Source organism: Carlito syrichta, unplaced genomic scaffold, assembly GCF_000164805.1.
Source record: "Carlito syrichta isolate Samal-C Ts95f unplaced genomic scaffold, Tarsius_syrichta-2.0.1 Scaffold304000, whole genome shotgun sequence".
In the NCBI taxonomy this organism is placed as follows: Eukaryota; Metazoa; Chordata; class Mammalia; order Primates; family Tarsiidae; genus Carlito; species Carlito syrichta.
The window spans coordinates 268,724-295,459 of record NW_007248096.1 but is presented as its reverse complement, the minus strand read 5'-3'; the positions used below and the strand labels follow the sequence as shown (position 1 = coordinate 295,459).

The window sequence follows — 26,736 nt, the reverse complement described above, 5'->3', positions numbered from 1 at the left end:
ATATATACACACACACACACACACACACACACACACAGACACACACATATATAATCCCAGGGAGTATTTTATTTTACTTTTATTTTTTACAGATGAAGTTCTACAAAACTTCACATATGTATTCCATCATGTAATTTATGAACATATCAAGCAAGAGTTTGTGGCCGGGTATAGTGGCTCATGCCTGTAATTCCAGCATTTGGGGAGGCCAAGGCAGGATTGCTTGGTCTCAGGAGTTTGAGACCAGCCTGGACAACATAGCAAGACCTCATCTCTACACACTCATACACATACACAGGCATACGCATGAACACACACACACACACACACACACACACACACACACACACACACACACACACACACAATTGGCCAGGCATGGTGGTGTGTGCCAGGAGTCCCCGCTATTCAGGAAGCTGAGGAGGGAGGATTGCTTCAGCCCAGAAGTTCGAGGCTCCTCTGAGCCATGATTGTGCCACTGCACTCCAGCCTGAGCAACAGAATGAGATCCAGACTTAAAAAAAAATTATGGTCTTTCTTATTCTTGTACTTTCAGTTTCTCTTATCGCTTTTCAATGTATGGTAGAGGGAAGTGTGTTTTGTTCATTTACAACTATTCTGATTATTGTAGAAAACATAGCAGCTGCTTGTTTTGATATCTAATGCAAAGCAGTGTACTAATTTATTAAATGATCAGTCATTATTAAATCTTATATTTTAAATCTTCCCTTTGTGATGTTTGTGTGTATGGTTATACACAAAGTAGGAAGAGGAACTGTTATTGCAGTTTCAACATGTCAAAGGAAGTCTTTATCTTTGTTATATACTTGTCAATATTAGAGTCATTGTTACCTTGACAAGCAGCTCCCAAAATGCACTCGAATGCATGTCTTTGCATAGGAAATACTGTGGTTAAATGTACCATGTCAATTCCTCATTTCTTTATTCTAGTTATTCTTCTTTTCAGGCTTTGAACTTAACTTGCATTTTGAGAATTTGTTTTAAAAGTATCAGTTTGAGCCGGGCTCAGTGGCTCAGCCTGTAATCCCACGCCTTTGGGAGGCTGAAGGTGAGTGGATTGCCTGAGCCCGCAGGTTCGAGACCCGCCTGGGCAGCGAGACCTCATCTCTACAATAAATCAAAAAAATCAGCTGGGCGTGGTAGCGCATGCCTGTAATTCCGGCTACTTGGAAGGCTGAGGCGGAAGGATCGCCGGAGCCCAGCAGGTCGAGGCTGTGGTGGCCGGGAGCGGCCACTGCACTCCAGCCTGGGCGACAGAGTGAGACTCCAACTCAAAAAAAAAAAAAAAAAAAAAAGGATCAGTTTGCTCAGCCCTAAGATTAACAAAGTTGTGTAGGAAACTGCCTTTTCTTATATCTATTGAATTTTAATTCCAGGCATGTTTAGTAGTGCTTCTTTTCCTTCTCCTTTTGCAGCAGTCATTATGTACAAATGTTAGGAAATTCTGAAAATAAGGACAAAGCAGCTGAGTTTTAGATAGGGCCTGTGTTGAAAGAGAATATCACACAGCTTATTGAGTAGACCTGCTGAGTCAGTTTTCACCAGTTTAGTCAGTAGCCGGTCACACTAATGTTATATGCCTCGTTGTAATGAAAGACCCTGCTAAGCCCTAATATAATGCGAATTATAATTCATTCCTATTTATGTCCTTAAATAGGGTTTATATTGAGGCTATGCCCAGCAGTAGACCATGCACTAAGAGCAGAAAATGATGAAAGTCACTTATAAGGTTAGACCTCTCAAAACATGTAGAAGGAAACCTTTTATGTCCCTACTTATTTAGTTGAAAGCATTTATACCCATAGTGTTGAATAGGTCTTTGTATGTCAGAAGGTGGACTAGTAGAGTGGTGAAGGTGGACGTGTTGAGAGAGAGCTTAATAGGCTCTTGATTCTAGCTAGAGTTTAGGAAGATGATACTAAAAAAGAATTCCACTGCATAGCATAGTGCCTGGCACATAGTGAGAAATCAATAATTATTTATTGAGTGAAAGTATCAATGAATCAATCAATCCTTACAAGGTTTAGGAATGTCCCAACACAGACCTGCTTAAAAAAAAAAAAAAACCAACCCCTCCCCCACCTAATAGCTCTTTGAAACTATATTCTATTAAACCTCTGAATTAATTTGCCCTTGGGGCAGTGCTGAAATTTGTGATCCTTGAATTCAGAGGCCACTCAATCAAAAGACAGCTTCAGATAGGTTTGTTTAGAATGCTAATTTATTGACTCTGCTATTGCTGTGCCTCTTTCTCTTTTCTGTTTTATGGCTCTAAGAGAGAAGTGTTTGACTAGAGTTGTAACCAAACACATGTCTGCTTCCATTCTGTGTATCAGTAAAGACAATGCAAGCACTAGGATTATTGCTTAGCAACCTAAAGGAGTCATAGCAAGCTGCAATGAAGCTAGAGAATGCCCTCGTTCATGTGTGAGTTTACTGATGAGTTATGGCAGATGTAGATATTAAGTTGCTATTTTTCTGTAGCTCTACCCTTAAAGTAGGAGGAGAAATGTCTCCCTTAGGTTATGGAGGACAGGTTAAAAGAAAAGCGAATTCAGTTGACCCTTGAAGAACACAGTTTGAACTGCTTGGGTTCACTTATGTGCAGATTTTCTTCACCTCTGTCACTCCTGAGACAGCAGGACCAAACCTCAGATTGCTCAACACAAAGACAATGAGAATGAAGAACTTTATAGTGATCCATTTCTACTTAATGAATAGTAAATATATTTTCTTTTTTATAAGTTTTAATAACATTTTCTTTCTTCTAACTTACTGTATTGTAAGAGTACAGTATATAATAAATATAACATAAAAATATGTATGGAAGGTTGAGGCAGAAGAATCGCCTGAGCCCAGCAGGTTGAGGCTGCGGTGGCTGTGAGTGTACCACTGCACTCCAGCCTGGGCGACAAGAGTAAGACTGCAATTAAAAAAAAAAAAGTATTAATCAACCGTTTATATTATCAATAGGCTACAGTTGTAGGTCAATAGTAGGCTATTGGCAGTTAATTTGGGAGGGAGTCGAAAGTTATACACAGGTTTTTGACAGCACAGAGGTCAGCACCCTACATTGTTCAAGGGTCAACTATACAGTAGAACCTGCAGACTTAAAAAAATTGCTCTTTCCCACACTTATTTAAAAGCAAAAGTATTATATATTAATGAGCATTGTGACAAAATAGAATGGAAACACACTCTTCACTCGCCCCCAACAACAAGTAGTTAATTTGTTTGCAAATTCAACTGAGCCATGAGGAGGAGCACTATACTACCCTCCTTACTTTCCCTATATTGTAATAAGAGAATTGACCAAGAAGGAAATAAAAACTTGGAAGGGAGGTTCCTGCTCAACCTCTCAAAATGCTAGGATTACAGGCATGAGCCACTGCGCCAGACTTAAACTTTTTTTTAAAGAAGCAAACTCTTTTTTCCAACTGAAATTTTATGATTCTCTTCAATCATGTAAAACAAATTGAAGCATAGCTGCTCTGGTCACAAAAAGTGCAAAGGATTTAGAGTCCTATGGGAAGCACAGTTCAAAAACCACTGCTCCACAATAGAAACTCATACTCTTGCTGGTTAAGATATAAATTGGTAAAACTACTTTGAAAAATAATTTAATAATATATCATTAAGGTGAAATGCACATACCTATGACCCTGTGTCTTCATCTGTTCCTGCTGCTATAACAAAATACCATAGACTGGGTAATTTATAAACAGTATAAATTTCTTGCTCACTGTTATGGTGACCGGAAAGTCCAAAAAGATGGCACCAGAAAATTCTATGTCCAGTGAGGGCCTGATCACTACTTCCTAGATGACACCTTGAACACTGTGTCCTCTAAAGGGTATGAATGCTGCGTCCTCACATGACAGAAAAGACAGAAGGGCAAAAAGGCCTAGCTATTTTCCTGTAACTCTTTTAGAAGGGTACTAATCCATCAAGGAAGGCAGAGCCCTCATGACTTAATTACTTATCCAAAGGTCCCACCTTTTAATACTATCACATTGGGTCTTAGATTCCCAACAAGAATTTTGAAGGGACACATAAAATCAAACCATAGCACCTATAGTTAAAATCCCAGTAATATACACAAGAGAAACACTCACATATATACACATAGAGACACATGCAATAATTATCATAGTAGGACTATCTATTGTAGCAAAAAAACTGAAAACAACCCAATGTCTATCAAAAAGAGAATGAATAAATACATTACAATGCAGTCATATAGTGAAATATTATGCAATAGTGAAAATGAATAAACTAGAGCTATACCTATTAATATAGATAAATGTCTCAAATATTAAGTATAAAAAAGAACTGTCAAGTGCACATGGTATGAAATAATTTTTACAGACTTAAAAAATAACAATATTATGCTGCTTAGTTATAATAAGCAAATAAATAAGTACATGGAAGTGATAAACATGAAATTCAGAAGTCTATCTCTCAAAGTAGCAGTACGGGAGGCTTTAATATATAGGTAATTTTTTCTTAAACTAAGAGTAGATACATGGCCATTATTTTATATCACCATTATACTTGCAGATCTTAAATATTTTGGTTACCATTAATCCCACCTCCCTTCCCCTTCCTGCCCCATCCCCCATAGTTTCTGGCCACTGTCAATCCTTTTCTTATAGTATTACGACAGATGTTCAAGGTCCACTTATGAGTGAGAACATGTGATACTCAGATCTTTGTTTCTGTGAGAGATCACTCAGTATTAATATCTGTCTGGGGATGGGGGGACACCCCTTATCAACAAGAGTGCCTAAACGATGCATATTTGTATACCTAACCCTTAACTGTACCCCACAATTTTAAAATAAAAAATATGTTTTTTTAAAAAATAAGGTAAAAAACACTGTTCTATAGTTATAGAGGCTCAAGTCTCTTGCTCTATTATTGAAATCGTATTACGTATTCAGAGTTACTAATGACTAAGCATGGTTTAATAACTATGTTCCAGTTATGTTAACGAGTGAGTTTAGAAAATTTTTCAGATATATTTCCTTTTTTCTTTTGCATTCTCAAAGTAATAGAAGCAAATGATTTTACAGTGTATAGCCCTGATCCTATTGTGGTTCAGCTGAGCACTGTTTTTTTTTTTCCCCAGTGTATAATATTTGAAAAGACCTGAAACTACTTCGTATCCATTGCCATGTCAGAAAAAAGCATTAAGAGTTCCACTGATTCTTCTACTCCAATCACCTCAGCTTGGAACTCACAACAGTTCTTTCACATTTTTATCACTCATATCAAGCAAGTCTATGATCTAGACATTCCTTGGTTCTAGCAATATTTATTTTTTCCACTCAAAAATGGAGGCTGTTAAGAGAGAAAGCCATCCATTTATTGTGCCCTCCCAGTGTAAGAAATATCTAAGGCTATTATTGACCTTACTCCCTCATATCTTCTCAGACCCTGAGGACCACCATCTAATCTCCCTTCTGTATCTCCTATTTTCCCCTCTACTTTTGCTCCTGTCTTTCAATCTCTAAATATAGTCAAGTCTATCTTATCTTTTTTTTTTTTTTTTTTTGAGTTGGAGTCTCACTCCGTCATCCAGACTGGAGTGCAGTGGCCGCTCCCAGCCACCGCAGCCTCGACTTGCTGGGCTCCGGCGATCCTTCCGCCTCAGCCTTCCAAGTAGCTGGAACTACAGGCGTGCGCTACCACGCCCGGCTAATTTTTGATTTATTGTCTTGAACCTGTGGGCTCGCCTCAGCCTCCCAAAGCGCGGGATTACAGGCTGAGCCACCGAGCCTGGCTTGGTCTGTCTTATCTTTAAAGAAAAAATTCAACACACACACACACACACACACACGCACACACACACACACACACACACACACACACACACACACTCTCTCTCTCTCTCTCTCTCTCTCTCTCTCTCTCTCTCTCTCTCTCCCTCACTCACTCACAGAAAAATCCTTCCCTTTACAGTCACACTCCTTGTGATAATTGTCCACTCAGTAATTCTGCACTTTATATCCAAGTTTCTCCTCAATCCACTGTAGTCTAGGTTTCATTCTCAATTACAGAAATTGTTTAATGAACAACTGGATGCTAAATTCTTGCGTACGTTCCACTTCTTATATCATTTGATTTCCCTACAACATTTGACACTTTGATCACTTCCTTTGTAATTTTTTTTGTCTGCTCAGCATCTCTTTGGGAAACCATCTTTCTCTTCTTAATCCATTTGGTTTAGATGAGGCTGATCTCAACCCCCTACAGAACCAGAACTCTAGCCACCCTTCAACACAGTGGATGGGTCAGAAATATGCATATAGTTTGTGCCAAGTCAATTAAAACTTTCCCCAGATTTTTAAAACTGGAATTTAATGGCAGTCTTTAAAAAAGTCAATGGCTATGAATATTATGTAAATCTAAAACTGCTGTTATTATTTTTATCAGCATGTGAGAACAAACTAAAAATTAATTCAATGGAGCAAAGCAGAGACTAAAGTAGATTTCAATTGTGTCTAAAACCAGTTATATCCCTGGACTTTCCAGCAACATGAGCTAATACGTTCAATTTTTAATTTAAGCTATGTGAGATGGATTTCTATTGCTCAAAATTGAGAGAGCTTTAATAATACATCCTGCTTCTAGCGGTTTTTGTGACTTTAATTAATCCTATTTTCTCCCCACTCCTGAGTCATTCTCAGGTTTCTGTATCAGTATCCTTTTTCTGCCTATTCCTTAAAAATGTTTCATAAGATTTATTTCTTGATCTTATTTTCACTCTCTCTGAGTAAGCTCATTCTATAATTTCATATGTTGCCCAGACTGGACTCAAACTCCTGGACTTAAGTGATCATCCCACCTCAGCCTTTGTAGCTGGAACTTACAGGCATGTGCCACTGTGCCCAGCTCTGTGTATAACCTTTTGAGAAATTACTAAATTGTTTCCAAGTGGTTGCACCATTTTGCATTCCCACCAGCAATGCACAAGGGTTCCAATTTGTCTACATTCTCACTAACACTAGTTATTTTCTGGGTTTTTTTGCTTATATATATATATATTTTTGAGTTGGAGTCTCACTCTTTCGCCCAGACTGGACTGCAGTGGCCGCTCCCGGCCACCGCAGCCTCGACCTGCTGGGCTCCGGCGATCCTTCCGCCTCAGCCTTCCAAGTAGCCAGAATTACAGGCATGCACTGCCACACCCCGCTGATTTTTTGATTTATTGTAGAGATGACGTCTCCCTGCCCAAGCAGGTCTCTAACCCGCAGGCTCAGGCAATCCATTCACCTCAGCCTCCCAAAGGCGCAGGATTACAGGCTGAGCCACCGAGCCCGGGTTGCTTATATGTTTTTATTTTCTTGTTATCTTCCTAGTAAGTGTGAAGGAGTATCTCATTATAGTTATGATTTGCCTTTCACTAATGACTAATAATGTTGAGCATCTATTCATGTTCTTACTGGTAATTTGTATATTTTCTTTGAAGAAATGTGTATTCAATTCCTTTGCCCGTTTTTGAATTAGGTTGTTTTATTATCATGGAGTTTTAGAAGTTCTTTATGTGTTCTGAATATTAATTTCTTATCAGAAATATGCCTTACAAATATTTTCTCACATTTAGATAATCTTTTCACTTTTTTTTTTTTTTTTTGAGTCGTTATCGCACTCTGTCACCCAGACTGGAGTGCAGTGGCATGTTCACAGCCACTGCAGCCTTGACCTGCTGGGCTCAGGTGATCCTTCCACCTCAACCTTCCAAGCAGCTGGAACTACAGGCAAGCACCACCACGCCCAGCTAATTTTTTGATTAATTGTAGAGAAAAGGTCTCACCAAGTTGCCCAGGCTGGTCTAGAACCCCTCAGCTCAGACAATCCTCTCTCCTCAGCCTCCCTCCATTTATTTATGTTTTCTTTCATTTCTTTCAGCAGTGTTTTGTAGTTTTCAGCATACATGTCTTTCACCTCCTTGGCTGGGTTTATTCTTAAGCGTTTCACTCTTTTAGTTGCTATTAAAAATGGAATTGACTCTTTTTTTTTGAGTCAGGGTCTCACCCTGTCACCCAGGCTAGAGTGCATGATCATGGCTCTCCACAGCCTCAAACTTCTGGACTTAGCAATCCTTCCACCTCAGCCTAAGCTGGGACTATAGGTGGATGCCACCAGGCCAGCAAATTTTTTTGATTTTTTGTAGAGATGAAGTCTTGCTATGTTGCCTAGGTTGGTCTCAAACTCTTGGACTCAAGCAATCCTCCCTCCTTGGCTTCCCAAAGTGTTGGAATTACAGGCTTGAGCCACCATGCCCCACAAAATTGCTTTTCTAATTTCCTTCTTAGATTATTCATCACTGTTATATAGAAACACAGTTGGTTTTTACGTTAATATTGTATCCTGCAACTTTGCTAAATTTGTTTAATAGTTATAGTAGCTTCCTTGTGGATTCTTTGGGATTTTCCATATACAGAGGGTGCCAAAAAATGTATACACATTTTAAGAAAGAAAAATACTGAATTAAAATTGTAATTCTTAATATATATCAATAACACAAGATGAATGCAAGTCACTTTTGACTTCTGCAATTACATGGGGTACTCAAAGTGGTTACCTCAGCATTCAGACACTTCTGATTATGGCAAATTAAAAGTAATACATAGATAACATCTCTTAAAGTGTGTATACATTTTTTGGCACCTCTGGTATATGATCTCGTCATCTGTGAATAGAGAGTTTTATTTCTTTCTTTCCAATTTGGATGCTTTTATTTATTTTTCTTGTCTAATAGTTCTGACTAGAACTTCCAGTACAATATCGAACGACAATGGTAAAGGCAGTCATTCTTCTCTTGTTCCTGATCTCAGGGACAAAGCTTTCAGTTATTCACCATTTGGTATGATGTTAACTGTGGTTTTTAAAATACCCTTTATTATTTTGAAAACTTTTCTCTCTATTCCTAGTATCCTGAGAATTTTTAATCATGAAAGGTTGTTGGATTTTGCCAAAGACCTTTTTTGCATTGAGATGAACACGTGTTTATTCTCCCTTTTTTCTATAAATGTGATGAATTACATTGATTGATTTTCTTATGTCAAACCACCTTTGCATTCATGAGATAAATCTTATCATGCTAGAAATCCTTTTAATATTCTCTTGATTTGTTAATATTTTGTTGAGGACTTTTGCATCTATATTCATAAGGAATATTCTGTAATTTTCCTGTGATGTATTTATCTAGCTTTGGAATCAAAGTAATGCCTACTTCATAGAATGAATTAGGAAGTATTCTCTCCTATTCTTTGGAAGAGTTTGATAAGAATTGGTTTTAGTTATTCTTTAAGTATTTGAGACTTCACCAGTGAAGTCATTTGATTAAGGACTTTTCATTGTTGAGTGGTTTTTGATCTTTGATTCAATCTCTTTACTTATTAGAGATCTGCTAAGATTTTCTATTTCTTCTTGAATCAGTTTAGATAATTTGAATGTTTAAAGGAATGTATACATTTCTTCTAGGTTATTGAAAATATTGGCATACAATTGCTCATAGTATTCTGTTGTGATCTTTTTTATTTCTGTCACTTTCATTTCTGATTTTATTTATATATCTATTCTATTTTTTCTTTTTCAGTCTAAGCAAAAGTTTTTTCCATTATATTGATCTTTTCAAAGAACCGCTTTTGTTTACATTGATTTTCTCTACTGTTTTTTATTCTCTATTTTATTTATCTCTACTTTAACCTTTATTGTTTTCTTTCATCTGCTAGTTTGGGGTTTAGTTTGTTGTACTTCTAATTCCTTTTTGTACTGTTTTTGCTGCATCCCACAAATTTTGGTATGCTGCGTATTCATTTTTATTTGTTTTTAAGTGTTTTCTAATATCCCTTGTGAATTCTTTTTTGATTCATTTGTTGTATGATATCTATAGATTTGTACATTTTCTAGTTTTCCTTTATTGATTTCTAACTTCATCCTGTTTTGGTGAGAGCAGAATCTTTATGTGATATCTATTTTTAAAAATCGATTGAGACTTGTTTTGTAGGTTAACATATATAGTCTATCTTGGAGAATGTGCCATGTATACTTGAGAAGAACATGTGTTATGCTGTTATTTGGTAGAGTGTTGTATATATGCCTGTTAGGACTAATTAGTTAATTTTTGTATATAGTATGAGATAGGGGTCCAAATTCATTTGCATGTAGCTATTAGTTGTCATGTCACATTTATTGAGGAGACCATTTTTCCCATGGAATGATCTTGGCACACTTGTCAAAAATCAATTGGTCATAGAAGTATGGATTTATTTCTGGGATCTCAATTCTATTCCATTGATCTATAAGTCTATTCTTATGCCAGTACCACCTCAATAAAGTTTTATAGTTTTTTTTTTATATTGGTCTGGCACTTTTTTTTTTTGAGTTGGAGTCTCACTCTGTTGCCCAGACTGGAGTGCAGTGACTGCTCCCGGCCACTGCAACCACGACCTGCTGGGCTTCACGATCCTTCCACCTCATCCTTTCGAGTAGCTGGAATTACAGGCATGTGCTACCATGCCCGGCAAATTTTTTGATTTATTGTAGAGATGAGGTCTCACCAAGTTGCCCAGGTGGGTCTCGAACCCTTGGGCTCAGGCAATCCACTCACTTCAGCCTCCCAAAGCGTGGGATTACAGGCTGAGCCACCGAGACCAGCTGGTTTGATACATTTTTAATTGTTTCTAGGTATTTTAAAGTTTTATTGCTATTATTAAAAGAAACTCTATACAATTATATTTTACTTGATTACTAAAAGTCTAAAATATTTTAAATTTGTTACTAATTGCTAGTTCCTAGGAAATCCATTTATTTTTGTATTTTAATCTTATATATTTAAAAATGTGTGGTAATTACATATAACATAAAACTTACCCTTTATACATATTAAAGTGTACAATTCAATGCTATTAAGAAAATTCACAGTGTTGTGCAACCATAACGACTGTCTAGTTCCAGAAAATTTTCATCATTGCATGGAAACACCATTTGGTAAGCCTTTTAAAGCTGAAATGTTTCTTTGGTTCTGAGAGATTTTCATTGAATATATCCTTATGTCCACACTCTTAGTTTACTCCTTCTGACACTTTTTTATAGGATGAATTTTAAAAGTTCTGGATCTATTCTCCATTATCTTATTATTTCCTTTGTTCTTTTGATCCACAATGGCTTGATCTCCAGTTTGCTGATTGGTTGTTTAGTATTTTTGATATTCAAGCCAACGCACTGATGATTGTATTGCTATTCATCTCCAAGTGTTCTCTCTCTCTCTTTATTGGTTTCTTTTTGTTTTAAATAAACTTTTAATTTTAGATTACCTTCAGATTTATTTTAAAAACTGTGAAGATAATACAAAGAGTTCCTGTCTGCCCCACAAATTTTACCTATTATTAATATCTTACATTAGTATGTCACATTTTTCACAATTAGTGAGTCAATATTAATAATTTTTAACAGCGAAAGTCCATGCTTTATTCAGATTTCCTTAATTTCTGACTATGGCCATATCACCCTGAATGTTCCTGATCTCGTCTGATCGTGGAAGCTAAGCAGAGTGAGGCTTGGTTAGTACTTAAATGGGAGATATCCTTAGTTTCTACCTAACATCCTTTTACTCCAGGATCCTATCTAGGATACCATATTATATTTAATTGTCATGTTTGTTTAGACTTTTCTTTGAGCCGGGTGCGGTTATTCACGCCTGTAATTCCAGCACTTTGGGAGGCTGAGGTGAGAGGATTGCCTGAACCCATGGGTTTGAGACCAGCCTGGGCAGCTTGGAGAGATGTCATCTCTACAATAAATTTAAAAAAATTAGCCGAGCATGGTGGCACGTGCCTGTAGTTCCAGCTACTTGGAAGGCTGACGTGGAAGGGTCACCTGAGTCCAGCAAGTCGAGGCTGTGGTTGCCAGGAGCATGCCACTGCCCTCCAGCCCAGGTGACAGAGTAGGACTCCAACTCAAAAAAAAAAAAAAGAAATGCCCTAGACTTTTCTTTGCTCTGACAGTTTCTCAGATATCCTTGTTTTTGATGACCTTGACAGTATTAAGGGATACTATCGGGTATTTTTGTAGACTGCCCTTAGTTGGGGTTTGTCTCATTTTTTAAAAAAAATCAGAATTAGACTAGGGTCATGATTTTTTTGGAGGAAGGCTATAGAGGTAAAGTGCTATTCTTACACCATGTCAAGGTTACATGCTATCAACATGACTTATAACTGCTGATGTTAATATTGATTATCAGGCTGAGATAGTATTTGTCAGGTTTCTCTACTGTCAAGTTATTCTCCCCCTGCCATTTCCATACTGTACTCTTTGGGGAAAGTTGCTGTCACTATGTGCAGCCCAATTTAAGGAGTGTAGAGTATCTACATAAATTATCTACATCCTTGAGTGCAGGGTATCTACATAAATTATTAGAATACTTCTGCACAGGTGATGTGTTTATTCTCCCCCATTTACATATCTACTGTAGTTTTTTTTTTCTTCAGTACTTCCTTGCTTTCTGGCACTACAAGTTGCTTCAGGCTCATCTTGTTTATTTCTTGCCCAGTCTTAGAATCAGCCATATCTCCAAGGAATCCTGGTTTTTAAATTGGAGGATGATAATAGAAACCAAGATGTAAGCACTAGGAGTCCAAGTTCTCTTGTTTTTTTAAAATAGCATTCATAATATTCTTTTTATTTCTTCCAATGTCTCTGCTCTGAGGATATTAATTACAATTCTTTTAGAGTTGCCTTAAATTTGTCCTATTTAATGGCATTTCCTTGGGTGGTACTAGTTATTATGTTTGTTAAATTTAGTCATGGAGATATGGAATATTCCTTAAATATTCTGTGAGTCTTATATATGTGTGCTTACGATTCTATTTGAGATTCCCTGTTTGCTTTCCTGTAGATGAAGTTTTTGTTTCCTGTAGTTTTCTGCCAGTGATTGTGTAGGAAGGACAAGATATGCAAACAGTAAAGTCTGCCAATAATTCATTTTCTGTGTGTGTATATATCTTACCTTGCTAGCCTAGACATCTATAACGCTTATCCCAGTGCAAGGGTGAATGCCTCTGGTGCCTGATGATTAACTCAAATGGGAATGAAGATACACAAAAAGGTGAATCTTTCTCCTACTTTTCATATCTACATTCTTTAAACCTGGGCTGCCTGAAAGCTGCTATGACATTTTACAGTTGTCTCCACTTCCTTTGTAGTCCCAAAGTTTCTTTAGTCATTTGAATCCTACCCGCCTTATATTTTTCAGAGATCCTCAAAATTCCTGATTTCTGAAGGCCCCCTTCATGATTGTAGCATTCTCGTGCATATATTTTTAAAAATGTACATACAACCTTTCCTGTCATTTCTAGAAAATGTAGTAGTAAGGAGTAGGAAGGGGATGTAAGTGCCTGCTCTCAGTCCATCATCTTGGCCTAATAGATGCATTCTGTATTTTTAAAGATGAAAGCACGAAAGAAGCTGAAAATATAAGAATGAGCAGAAATGTATTTAAATATACATGTGTGGTAGACGCTTCACTGCCCACTCAGCACACATTTCCCCACATTTTTGTCGGCCAACTGAATATCAATTTTTAGCAGATGAAAATCACTGGATATCAAAGAAACTTGGTTAAAACCTGACATCAAAAAATAAATTATAATTTAAAAAAAGAAAGAAATTATGATTGGTCAAAACTGTTCATATAATTCCATTTTCCTTTACCAGAGATTGGTCTGGGGTGAGTATGTTTCCTAGTTAGGGCAAATGAAATGTAAAAGGAAGTCTTAGAGCAAAGTCTGGGAGCAGCTCCTCTTAGATAATAAGACAGTGTCTGAAGAGAAGAAAGCCCCTTTTTCCTCAATCCCCTCTTTTTTTTTTCTGCGAGGAAGTGATGTCTGGATCTGTAATAGTCATCATATGATCTTGAGGTACAAGCACAAAAAAAATGCAGCCGGTCTCGGTGGCTCAGCCTGTAATCCCACGCCTTTGGGAGGTTGAGGTGAGTGGATTGCCTGAGCCCGCGGGTTCGAGACCCGCCTGGGCAACTTGGCGAGACCTCATCTCTACAATAAAGCAAAAATTAGCCGGTTGTGGTAGCGCGCACCTGTTGTTCCAGCTATTGGAAGGCTGAGGCAGAAGGATCGCCAGAGCCCAGCAGGTCGAGGCTGCGGTGGCCGGGAGCGGCCACTGCACTCCAGTCTGGGCGACAGAGTGAGACTCCAACTCAAAAAAAAAAAACAAAGAATAAAAAACAAAAACAAAAAAACAAGCACAAAAAAATGAAGAGCAATAGAGACAGACTAGGTACTTAATAAAATGACTAAGGCTGCCGAATGACTTCTGATTAAGTCAACAATAAATATCTTTATGGGTAGTCACTGTTATCTAATTTTTTGTTACTTTCAGCTGACATTGTTCCAACACACTGTGTAACTAGATATACACATTTTCCCCAAACATTATTCTAAAGTAATGTAGATTAAAATTTATTTCTAATATTTCTTACATTTCCCTTTTTTCCCCTTTCAGAATTAGACCTGGAGCGGCAGCCAAAAATCTCAACTGATTCCGAAAAGGACTCTAACATTAAAGTTCCAGCAAATATGTCAGTTAGAAAACCAGCAAAAGTGATTCTTGCTTTAGATGAAGCTGAACTGACATCAAAACTAGAACAACCATGGAAGAAAAATCTGTTTGAAAGAGTGGAGGCAAGAGCCCAAGCTATGCAGCAGAAAATAATAAATAAAGAGAATCTGAAGAAGGAACTAGAAAAAAAGGCTGAAAAAAAACTCCCTAAGGATAATTTGGCCGAAGAGTGGTTTAGTACTGAAAGCATGACACTGAATACTCGTGCCTATTTGCTTGACAAACTTCTACCCACTTTAGTTCCTGGAGTAGAAAAAGTGTTAATGCAAGTGGAAAAGAAGAAGCTTTTGACAGATGTTGATATTCCAACTAAGTTTGATCCAGTTAATCATTTGGGGGAATATTTAATGAGAAATAATCCTTATTATATCAAAGACACAGGAATGTCTGGTTACCAGAGGGTGATGAGAGATGTCACAGAAGACCTGAAGATATATGTTCCTGACACTATCTACAACAGGTACAATTTGTCGTATTTTCAATTGATGATCTGTCTCCTTACACTGACAAACTAGCATAATAATATCATAATCACACAGAAAAGACAATAAATTATTGAGTTTATAGTTATTCAAAAGGTATTTATTGAGCTACTACGATGTGCTTCATTTTTTGAAGCACTGTGAGGACTAATGATATATACCTATATGTATACACCTATATATATATCATTTTATATAATATAAATATATTTTTTTTTGAGTGGGAGTCTCACTCTGTACCCTGGGCTGGAGTGCAAGGCATGCTCATAGCCACCTCAGCCTCTATCTGCTGGGCTCATGTGATCCTTCCATCTCAGCCTTCCAAGCAGCTGGAACCACAGGAGCACCACCACACCTGGCTAATTTTTTGATTTACCGTAGAGATGAGGTCTCGCCAAGTTGCCCAGGCTGGTCTCGAACCCCTGGACTCAGGCAATCCTCTCACCTCCGCCCCCCAAAATGCTGGAATTACAGGTGTGGGTCACTGCACCCGGAAAGTATATTAAATAAATTCCTTATATTCATAGATTTAATTATTTCACTAGAACTCCAAGTGTATATTAATTTACATTTTTATTCATCTCTCTGCACTGGAAAGTAAAATACATGAGAGTTGGAACTTTTGAAAAATTTTACTCTCCACGCAGGTAATATATTCACCTGATTCAAAAGTAAAAATGTATAAAATGTTATACAGTGAAGAGTTTCCCTCCCTTCTTATCCTCCATCTACCCAGTACTCCATTTCCACCATAGATAACTACTGCTCTTAATTTTCCTTTTCTTTTCTTTTCTTTTTTGAGTCAGAGACTCACTCTGTTGCCCAGGCTGGAATGCAGTTACAGTTCACCAAAGCCTCCACATCCTGGGCTCAGATGATCCTTCCACCTCAGCCTCTCAAATAGCTGGGACTATAGGCATGTGCCATCACATCTAACTAATTGTGCTGATTTTTTGTAGAAATGAGGTTTCACTATGTTGCCCAGTCTGATCTCAAACTCCTGGGCTCAAGTGGTCCTTCAGCCTTGGCAGCCCAAAGTGCTAGGATTACAAGTGTGAACCACCATGCCCAGACTAACTTTGTCCTTTTTTAAATGGCTGCTTAGTGGTTTCAATAAGAATTATTGAGTAGTCTTTTTGCATCACTGGTTTAAGATGAATGTTTTTATAAAATTTCTGTATACTGTGGAGTGTATTTCTGGATTTTTTTACTTTATTGCTTTGGTCTGTCTCCTTTTCATCCACTAGTACTGCACTGCTTTAATAATTGAGACTTTTAGGCAGGGCTCGGTGGCTCAGCCTGTAATCCCACGCTTTAGGAAGCCGAGGTGAGTGGATTGCCTGAGCCCGCAGGTTTGAGACCCGCCTGGGCAACTTGGCGAGACCTCATCTCTACAATAAAAATCAAAAAATCAGCTGGGCGTGGTAGCGCGCGCCTGTAGTTCCAGCTACTTGGAAGACTGAGGCGGAAGGCCAGGTCGAGGCTGCGGTGGCTGGTAGCGGCCACTGCACTCCAGTCTGGATGACAGAGTGAGACTCCAACTCAAAAAAAAAAAAAAAATTGAGACTTTTAATATATTTCAATAAATCTGGCAGTGCTAGTTTCCACTGTTTGCTCTTCTTTATTTCTAATATCTCCTGGCTATTCTTTTTTTTTTTTTTTCTTTTTACATATAGTTTGTTAATCCTGGCCATTCTTGTGTGTACTTTTCTAAAGTTAACTTTAGGAATAACTTGTCTACTTAAAAAAGAAGTGGAGGGAGAAAATAAAAACAAGCTTTTAGAGAAATTTTTATTGAAATCTGATTACATTTATTAACTTAGAAAACCACCATCTCTGATAATGAAGTGTTTCTATCTGAGAACGGGTATTTTCCGTTTGCTCATCTTATTTTGTATTCATCAGTGTTGTCTGAACATTTTTTCATACAGGTTTTGCATCTCTTTTGTTAGATTTATTACTAGTTTTTTAAAATCATTTTTGTTGCTATTTTAAGTGTGATTTTTCTTTTATCACATTTTCTATATGAATGTAGTTCAAAAACATGAAAGCTACTAATTTCTGTATATTTTTGTACCCTGCTACCTTACTGAGTTCTCTTACAGTACAATGTTAGTTGATTTCTTGAGTTTTTTACGGAGGCAACCATTGTCTTCAAATAATAGTAGTTTTTCTTCTTCCTTTTCAATTTTTATACTTCTAACATCTTTCTTTTACCTAATTGCATTGGCTACTACCTCCAATACAATATTAAATAATAGTGGTGATATGGGCATTTTGGGTTTTTTTTTACAACTTTAGTAGAAGTGCTTCTTGTTTCACTGCTTCACTATGAGCAGTTTTTAAAATTATATATTAGTTCTGACCAGGCGTGGTGGCTCAGCCTGTAATCCCAGCAATGGGAGGCCGAGGCGAGAGGATTGCCTGAGCCTGTGGGTTCAAGACCAGCCTGGGCAACCTGATGAGACCTCCTGTCTACAATAAATCACAAAAACTAGCTGGGCATGGTGGTGTGTTGTCTGTAGTTCCAGCTACTTGGAAGGCTGAGGTGGAAGGATCAACTAAGCCCAGCAGGTCAAGACTGTGGTGGCAGTGAGCATGCCACTGCACTCCTCCAGCCTGGGCGACAAGAGTGAGACTCCAACTCAAAAAATAAATAAATAAAAAATAAAATTATATATTAGTTCTACTATGTTTGGATCTGAAAAACATGTTATTACAACAGGAAAAATGGGCCTAATTTCTATCTTACAAAGTGATTTTTAAAAATCAACACTGATAGTTTTGTCAAATGTCTTTTTAACACTTACAGAAATAATAATTTGATTTTCACCTTAGATCTCTTAATGATAAGTTTTTTTTTATTAATAGAATTCCTAATTGAACTATCTTAGAATTCCTGAAATAAATCCCACTTGGTTTCTATGTAAAATGAAATATGCTTCCTACTAGTAAGACAGGATTAGTATTTCTTTCCTTTTAATTATAGGTTTTCAGAATATTGTATATATTATATCTATATCTGTCTACCTATCAATAGTCACCTCCAGTGGCAGCAAATGAAAAGATTTTTCCCCTTTTGGGAAAGGTTCTTTTTCTTTTTAAATTTTTTTGTAGAGATAGTGTCTTGCTATGTTGCCCAGTCTGGTCTCAAACACTTGGCCTCAAGCAATCCTCCCACTTTGGCCTCCCAAAGTGCTGGGATTATAGGGCTGAGCCACCACCCAGCCTGCTCCATGCATTTTTTAAAATTTAATTTAATTTTTTTAATATTCTTTTTTTCCCCATGTATTTTTAAAAAAAGGATTCCTAGCTCCTGTTAGTGAGGTTCATCCAGCTGAGAGCTAGGAGTACTCCATAAATATTGTATAGTCATTGTTTCTAGGCCATTCAGGACTAAGCAATATGATTTTTAGAACTGGTGACCCCCGGGCCGGGTGTCATGGGTGGCCTTTTGTGACTTGCAGTGCTAGGGGGGCTGCTGCATGGCCTGTGGGCTCCCGCCTACACCTGCTTGTGAGCCGCAGCTAAGGAGGACACTTCTAGACCCTGGAGCCACCCCTGGTGGCTTTAAACTAGATGGGGGTAGCGGCAGCTCGTTGAGGATGTGATCTGTGCATTCAGAGATACAAGTTGATGTGGACCAAGATTCTGCAGGTGCCGGAGAGAGCCCTCACTGAACACTGTCAGAACCTGCGGAGAAGGCCCTTCTACCCAGCCGTCATCAGCTACCTGAGCTCCTGGCCGGTAGTGGCCATGGTCTGGGAAGGGTACAATGTAGTCTGCGCCTCGAGGACCAAGCTAGGATACCCGACTCAGTTGAGGGTAATCCCGCGACCACATGGGGAAGCATCAGCTTCTAAATCAGCAGAAACATCATCTATGCCAGCAACTTGGGGGAGGGGATCCTGAGAGAGATCCAGTTGTGACTCCAGCGCAGTGAGCTGGTGAACTGAAGAGACAAAGGTCACTACAGCAACTCAGGCAGCTCTTGGCTGTCCCAGCGTCCCTCCAGGACCATCTATCGCTTCAAAAGGCCTCAGGCCCACACTGCCACATGTCCCTTACAAACCACTTTCCTGTCCACTTCCTGCCCCACCCTAGTCCAGAGAAGTTTGAGTCACCAACTTTAGGTGCCTTTCTGTATCCCAGCCAGCACAAGATTGGACCAAATCCTTTTCTGCACCAAACTGCCAGACAACCTTTGGGATGTCTCTCCTTTTCCAAAAGGGAAGACATTAAAATTCACTATGCTGAGAAAAAAAAATACATATAATTTTAAAAATTATATTGGCAATTTCATATCAAATATGTTTGGGGATTTTTACCCAATTTCTTTAATTTTATATTTGTATTCTTTTTGTTCTTACACTGAAAATCTTGGTTCCTATAACAACATTGGCATAATTACTGATTTGTTTAATCCTACAATTTACATAAAATAGCTTCAGAATAATATCAATAAGCCAACTAATAATAAAGACTAAATGAGGCTTTAGACTTTTTTGCAGCTTTTTTGTCCTCAGAATATATCCCACTAAGTATATATATATATGTAAAAAATGAAGCCATACAAAACTAGAAGAAACCAGGGGTTAAATTCCTTTATACCAGAGAAAATCTTTTTTTTTTTTTAAGAAAATCCTTTTTAACCATGACTCAAGATCATGGAAATTTTGATAAATTTGATTACATAAAAATTAAAGTTTTTGGCCTGGAAAATTGAATCACATCTTCTCAATTCTGCAAATTCTGCTGTTGTAGTTCAAAAGCAGCCATAGACAATATGTTAATGAATGAGCATGGCTGTGTTCCCAAGACTTTATTTATGGATACTGAAATTTGAATTTCATAGACTTTTCACATGCCACAAAATAGTATTCATCTTTTGATTTTAAAAAACTATTTAAAATGTAACAACCACTCTTAGCTTTTTTTTTTTTTTCCTTGAGCCTCAACCTGCTAGGATTAACTGACCCTTCCTCCTCAGTCTTCCAAATAGCTGGGACTACAGGCATGCACCACCATGCCCAGTTAACTTTTAAAAAAATATTTATTATAGAGATGAGGTCTCGCCATGTTTCCTATGCTGGTCTTAGGCAATCCTCTTCCCTCAGCCTCCCAAAATGCTGGGATTACAGGTGTGAGTCACTGCGCCCAGCCCACTCTTAGTTTTCGATCTGCACAAGACCAGGCAATGGGCCAGGTTTGTTCCTCAGGTTGTAGTTTGCTGACACTTGGTCTAAACAATATATCGATTAAGCACTGGGCTCAGTGGCTCAGCCTATAATCCCAGCACTTTCCAGCCCGGGCAACTTGGCAATACCTCATCTCTATAATAAATAAAAAATTAGCTGGGCGTGTTAGCAAGCACCTGTAGTTCTGGCTACTTGGAAGGCTAAGGCTGAGGGATCGCCAGAGGCCAGCGGGCCGACCCTGGAGTGGTGGTGAGTGTGCCACTGTACTCCAGCCTGGGCGACGGAGTGAGACTCCAACTCAAAAAAAAATCTATTAGATCTCTCCAGGTCTAAAACACAAACAATACACTTTGAATTTCTGAACCTCTTCCCAAATCTCCATCTCCATATTGTCTTTTCTTTTACTTATTTTTATTTTTTTATTTTTAAAGAGATTTCGCCCTGTCATCCAGAATGGAGTACAGTGGTACAATCATAGCTCTCTGCTGCCTTGAACTCCTGGGCTCAAGCTATTCTTCTGCCTCAGCCTCCAGAATATTGCAGGACTACAGGCACACACCACCACACCTAGCTGATATACTTATTTGTTTGTTTATTTTGTTAGAGACAGGGTCTCCCTCTGTTACCCAGGCTGGAGTACAGTAGCATGATCATAGCTTACTGTAGCCTTGAACTCCTGGGCTCAAGCAATCCTCCCACCTCAGCCTCTGAAGTAGCTAGGACTACAAGAACATGCCACTGTCAAACTAGAAGAAACCCGGGGTTAAATTCCTTTATACCAGAGAAAATCCTTTTAACTTCTCAAGATATGGAAATTTTGATAAATTTGATTACATAAAAACTAAAGTTTTTTACTTAGAAAATTGAGTCACAAAATTAGCCCAGCTATTTTTTTTTTTTTTTTGGTAGAGATGGGATCTTGCTATGGTACCCAGGCTGATTTGGAACTCCTGGCCTGAAATAGTCCTCCTGTCTCAGTCTCCCAAAGTGTTGGGATTATAGGTGTGAGCCACCACGCATGGCTATCATATTTATTTATTTATTTATTTATTTATTTTTTGAGTTGGAGTCTCACTCTGTTGCCCATACTGGAGTGCAGTGGCCGCTCCTGGCCACCGCAGCCTCGACCTGCTGGGCTCTGGCGATCCTTCCGCCTCAGCCTTCCAAGTAGCCGGAACTACAGGCACGCGCTACCACGCCCGGCTGATTTTTTGATTTATTGTAGAGATGAGGTCTCGCCAAGTTGCCCATGTGGGTCTCGATCCCGTGGACTCAGGCTATCATATTTATTTTAAAAAATTTTTATAGACGTGGGTCTCACTGTGTTGCCCAGGCTGGTCTTCAACTCCTGGGCTCAAGTGATCCTCCCGCCTCAGCCTGTCAAAGTCCTGGAATTGAGCCACAGTGCTCAGCTACATATTTTCTTTTGAGTATCTTCTGGCTTAGAGACCTATACTAAAATATATAATGGAGTAATTGAGCCTAAAATTATTTGTGACTTGTTTCAATGTTCTTCCTATAGGGTAAACAACTTATCAGAAGCTTTAGAATAATAAATTTTTTGGAATTGAACACCGTTATCTCTCTGGGATAAAGTAAGAGATATGTACAGAATTCTTGTCATATTTTGTGTGTGGACATGAAATTTTAATTTTCAGTTGAAACAGAGTTTCTAAGATTGTGGTTGCCTACCAATGACATTAGAGTCACCTTGGTTAAAAGTGAAGATTCCTAGATTCTGCCTCAGATCTTCTAAGTTAGAACTTCTAGGAATGCATTTAAAACGAGTTGCCCAGTAGGTTATTATGCACACTAAAGTTTCAAGACCAGATTAAAGAGAAACCAACTTAAGGGAGTTTTATTACTAGTGAAAATTTCCAACAGCAAGAAGAAAACAGTGTCATTAAATTTAATAAATAGGTTAAGGAATATTTATGCTCATCATCTGTACTTGCAGAGTAATAAATTAGATTGTTAGTAATTAGTAATAAATTAGATTTAAATCTATTTCCACTAAAATACTTACAATTTGGGAACTGATATCAAGGCTGTAAAACAATATATTGGGAAACTCTTCTTCCTGTTAGTAATACATAAATCTCAGTCATTACATAAAATTCTAGGCATTTAACAATGTCTATGAGAAGATAATAATGACCTCACTAGGACTCTGGTCTAGGTCCCATTGTCAACCAATACCATAGTACAAGAGGATTCAGTTGTTTCACTGATGTTTCTTTTTTTTTTTTTTGAGTTGGAGTCTCACTCTGTCACCCGGACTGGAGTGCAGAGGCCGCTCCCGGCCACCGCAGCCTCGCCTGCTGGGCTCCGGCGATCCTTCCGCCTCAGCCTTCCGAGTAGCCAGAATTACAGGCGTGCGCTACCACGCCCGGCTGATTTTTTGATTTATTGTAGAGATGAGGTCTCGCTGCCCAGGCGGGTCAGCCTCCCAAAGGCGTGGGATTACAGCCTAAGCCACCGAGCCCACTGATGTTTCTTGAATTGGAAGTTTGAATGAATACGTAGGGTCATTTGAGGCATGATAAGAGCCTTAGTTTCTATTGGAGCAACACTTGTAGGAATTTCATGAAAAAGCTCATCAAAGATGCTTTGCTTGGATTGCTAGGACTAGGGTTTCATCTTTCTCTCTGGCAAGAATTTAAGCTCTATATGTCAACAGATGACATTGTCAGGCATTTGTAGAATATTCAGATATCCTAAAGATGTTTTACAACAGCATGTTCTGCTCCCAATGCCTATAGATTTAAAGCTTCTATACTCAGCAATCTTAGTAAAAACAACCCAGCTTTGAAATTCTCTGAACTGTGTCGTTGTTTATGTTGTCTTCAATCCATTACAAAACCTTGGAGAAGTCCCTTCACTTTAGGAATGAATATTTTTCTTACTTACAGTAAAGAAAAAGGACCAAATTTTGCATTTTTCAAGACTGTCTTTCAGTGATAATGTTAAAGGGTTAATTTGCTTCAGCCTGATATAAAAAATTTCCTGCTTATTTCCCAGGACAAAAAGGGATTCATCTCTGTTTGGTGTATAAGAACAATAAGTAGAAAAGACACTCCTTACTTATTTGAAACAATTTTTATAGTGGTAGCTATCCTATCTGAAAAATACAGTATTATGCTATTTTTAGGTTTTACTGCTTTTCATCAGGACTCTTAAAAGACAGGTATAGAACTGAAGTGGATTCTAATTCTTATATGCAATTTTGCAAAACTGTAGAGTAGGTTAGGTTTGTGTCATTTGCTTTTCTTTTGGTTTTTTTTTAAGTATCTTTTTTCTCTGACTCTTAATTTCTCCAGTGTTTGGTAATGCATATTTGCTAGGTCATTGCCACCTTATTGTGACTTAATGAAAACGATTTGCTCTTAAAATAGGATTACATGCTTTTAATAGTCTAATTATGACAGTCATATATGTGCCAAAATTCATAAAACTACATGCCAAAAGAGGTCAATTTTACTATATGATTTTTGTAATAAACTTTTAAACAGTAAAAAAAAAAAAAGGAAAACTATTGATGTATTGATGTTAGCATTTCAGACTATTTCAGAGAAGCAGGGTCTATTATAGTATGTATTTTCTCTCTTTTCTCTTCTCCACTAGTTCTGACACATAAGATCCTAGAATGAGAGTTCACATGAACCAGGAAGTATATCTAAGAAATCCAAAACAAAAATTTGTATCTTTTCCTGCATGATGCATACCTGGTTCTGGCTTGGTAAAGATATCTGATCATTACATCTACTGCTTATTGCATAGTCATTATGGTGTCTGTGTTGCACTTTGGACATTTTTTGGTAACTCTCTTTTATTAGCCTATGTATTAATAATGGAACATTGAATTCCTGAAAAGAATAGCAGAGAGATATTTCAAAGAATTACTTTTTCTACTATAGCTGCATAGAAGAGAAGAATAAGTCAGTATAAATGCTCAAGCACTAATGGTACACAAAAGAAACTTTAAAAGGGAGAGAGACATAGACTTTTCTTTTATTTATTATAATTTCATACGGATTAACTCATGTAGTGTTCAAGGAACTTATGCAGACTATGTGACAAAATCTATTGTGTGTGTTTTTATTGAAAAGTTGTGTCTGCAAAGAGTTCTAAGATCTACTATAAAGTACTTACTTTTTGTATATATTTTTTAAGCCTCAAAATGTCTAACTCATCCTTACAAAATGCCAGCATTAGATTAGGACTTGGCAAGACAGAGGGAATGTTTCATCCTTGATATGGGTCTTCCTCAGTTGCCAGGAGACAGTGGCTTCCTAGACAGCTGTCTTTTCATATTCTACACCAGCTGCCACCCTTTACTGAGCCAAACCTTTGTGCTTATATTATGCTAGGAAATCCCACAGGCACTTCCCCACAGGTGATATTACTAATATTAATCATCTCATCAATCTGTACTGAATATCAAATTTTATCAACCAGTAAAATAGATTATGCCTAAAGTGAGTGAATAGACATGAAAAATATTTTATTGTATTCAAATGACTATAGCATCCAATGATCTGTGGCAGGCTTTTATCTAAACACATTCTATTTTTGTTCAATCTGAAGTATAATAACTTATGTACACTGACCAGTTTCATGTGTCCAAGTTTCACTGCCCATCTCTAAATTATACTCTGCTGTGTATGTATATATTCTGTTATTAAATACTTAGAAATTTGACTACTTTTGGACCGCAAACTCATGTCTCCCTGGATGGTATTCTTATATTCTACCCCGCATCGTACAAATTGATGTTAAATGAGTCGTTGGTCTGCTTCAAAGGCATATAACATTCCTAATGTTTAAGAAACTGAGGTAGAGTTCCTTAGTTCTCTCCATCTGGGGCTGGATATTAGGCACAATATCTGACAAGGTATAGTTGTCCTGAAATAGAAAAATGTAAGACCCTCCAGGATGTCCAGAAATTTTTAGAATTTGACATATAATTATATTGATTCATTAAAAATTGTCCAGTAGCCGGGCTCGGTGGCTCAGCCTGTAATTCCGCGCCTTTGGGAGGCTGAGGTGAGTGGATTGCCTGAGCCCGCGGGTTTGAGACCCACTTGGTCAGGCGAGACCTCATCTCTACAATAAATTAAAAAAAAATTAGCCGGGCGGGTAGCGCTGCTCCTGTAGTTCCAGCTACTCGGAAGGCTGAGGCGGTACGATCGCCGGAGCCCAGCAGGTTGAGGCTGCGGTGGCGGGGAACGGCCACTGCACTCCAGTCTGGGCGACAGAGTGAGACTCCGGCTCAAAAAAAAAAAGTCCAGTAATCGATATCCTCAAAAGAAGATAGGATTTGTTCATGGAAGTTCTGGCCTTCTAATGGTTGAAAACTTGACATGTAACTGCTTTGATTTTTGCAACTTCTGTTCTAGCTTTGTCCCACACTATCCAAACAGATGCTTCCCAGTGTCCTAGTGGGGAATATCCTTACTCTGTTGGCCTGTGCCCTGCTCTTACTTCTCCAGGAAGGTGGCGCAACTGGAACTGAACCACCTCATTTAGAAACAGGATATCCTTACCATCAAGGCCAGCTTCAAAACTTGGAGGCGCCCAGCATATAGTGACAAAGATGCCCCAAACCCTACATCCTGGCCAGATAAGCTGCATTCTTTATGTACATCAGTTTTACTATCTCATATATATTAGCTAATCAAAACTACCAGCCAGGTATCCTCTTCTGGAATGCAGAATGCCAGCCTTCTCTGTCTAGAACATCCTTCCCCTCATTTCTTTAGCTGGCTAATTTTCCCTTGTCCTTCAAAAATCAGCTCAAGTACTACTTCTTCTGGGGTATCTTCTATTCTATACTTTAAAAAAATACATTTCTTATCTTTTTGAAGCACCTGTAGGTTCATGTAAGCCCTTAGCACACTGTAATGTAACTGTTATTTACCTCCTCATAATCTCTCTGAGGAGAAGAAAGGTAGGGACTTTCTTCTACTATACCTATATTTGAACATTGAGCACAGTACTTGGCATGAGTTGGGGTTCGGTATATGTTAGATGAATAAATTAGTAATTTAAATTTGCTAAGAAACCTTTACTCAATTAGTATTCATTGAATAATTACTGAGTGCTCAATCAATGTTGATCTATACTTTATAGAAAAAAATACAAAATTAGATTTTTGTCATGAAGAACTTATATATTCTAGTTGAGGAAATATAACCAACACATAGCCAAATTTACAAAAACAGCTGTCTATATTCACTCTTCCTACTTCCCACACATTTTTATTTTTTTATTTTTTTATTTTTTTATTTTTTTTTTTGAGTTGGAGTCTCACTCGGTCGCCCAGACTGGAGTGCAGTGCCCGCTCCCGGTCACCGCAGCCTCGACCTGCTGGGCTCCGGCGATCCTTC

At 38.0% G+C, this 26,736-nt stretch overlaps 1 protein-coding gene across 1 annotated transcript in view; it reads left to right on the top strand.

Moving 5' to 3' along the window:
• The window catches only part of EFCAB5 (EF-hand calcium binding domain 5), a 195,896-nt gene that overhangs the window by 21,958 nt on the left and 147,202 nt on the right, over window positions 1-26,736 (top strand). The window contains exon 5 of the mRNA XM_021713040.1: window positions 14,551-15,127. Coding sequence (XP_021568715.1) covers window positions 14,551-15,127 — 577 coding nt within the window. The remainder of the gene's footprint in view (window positions 1-14,550; window positions 15,128-26,736) is intronic.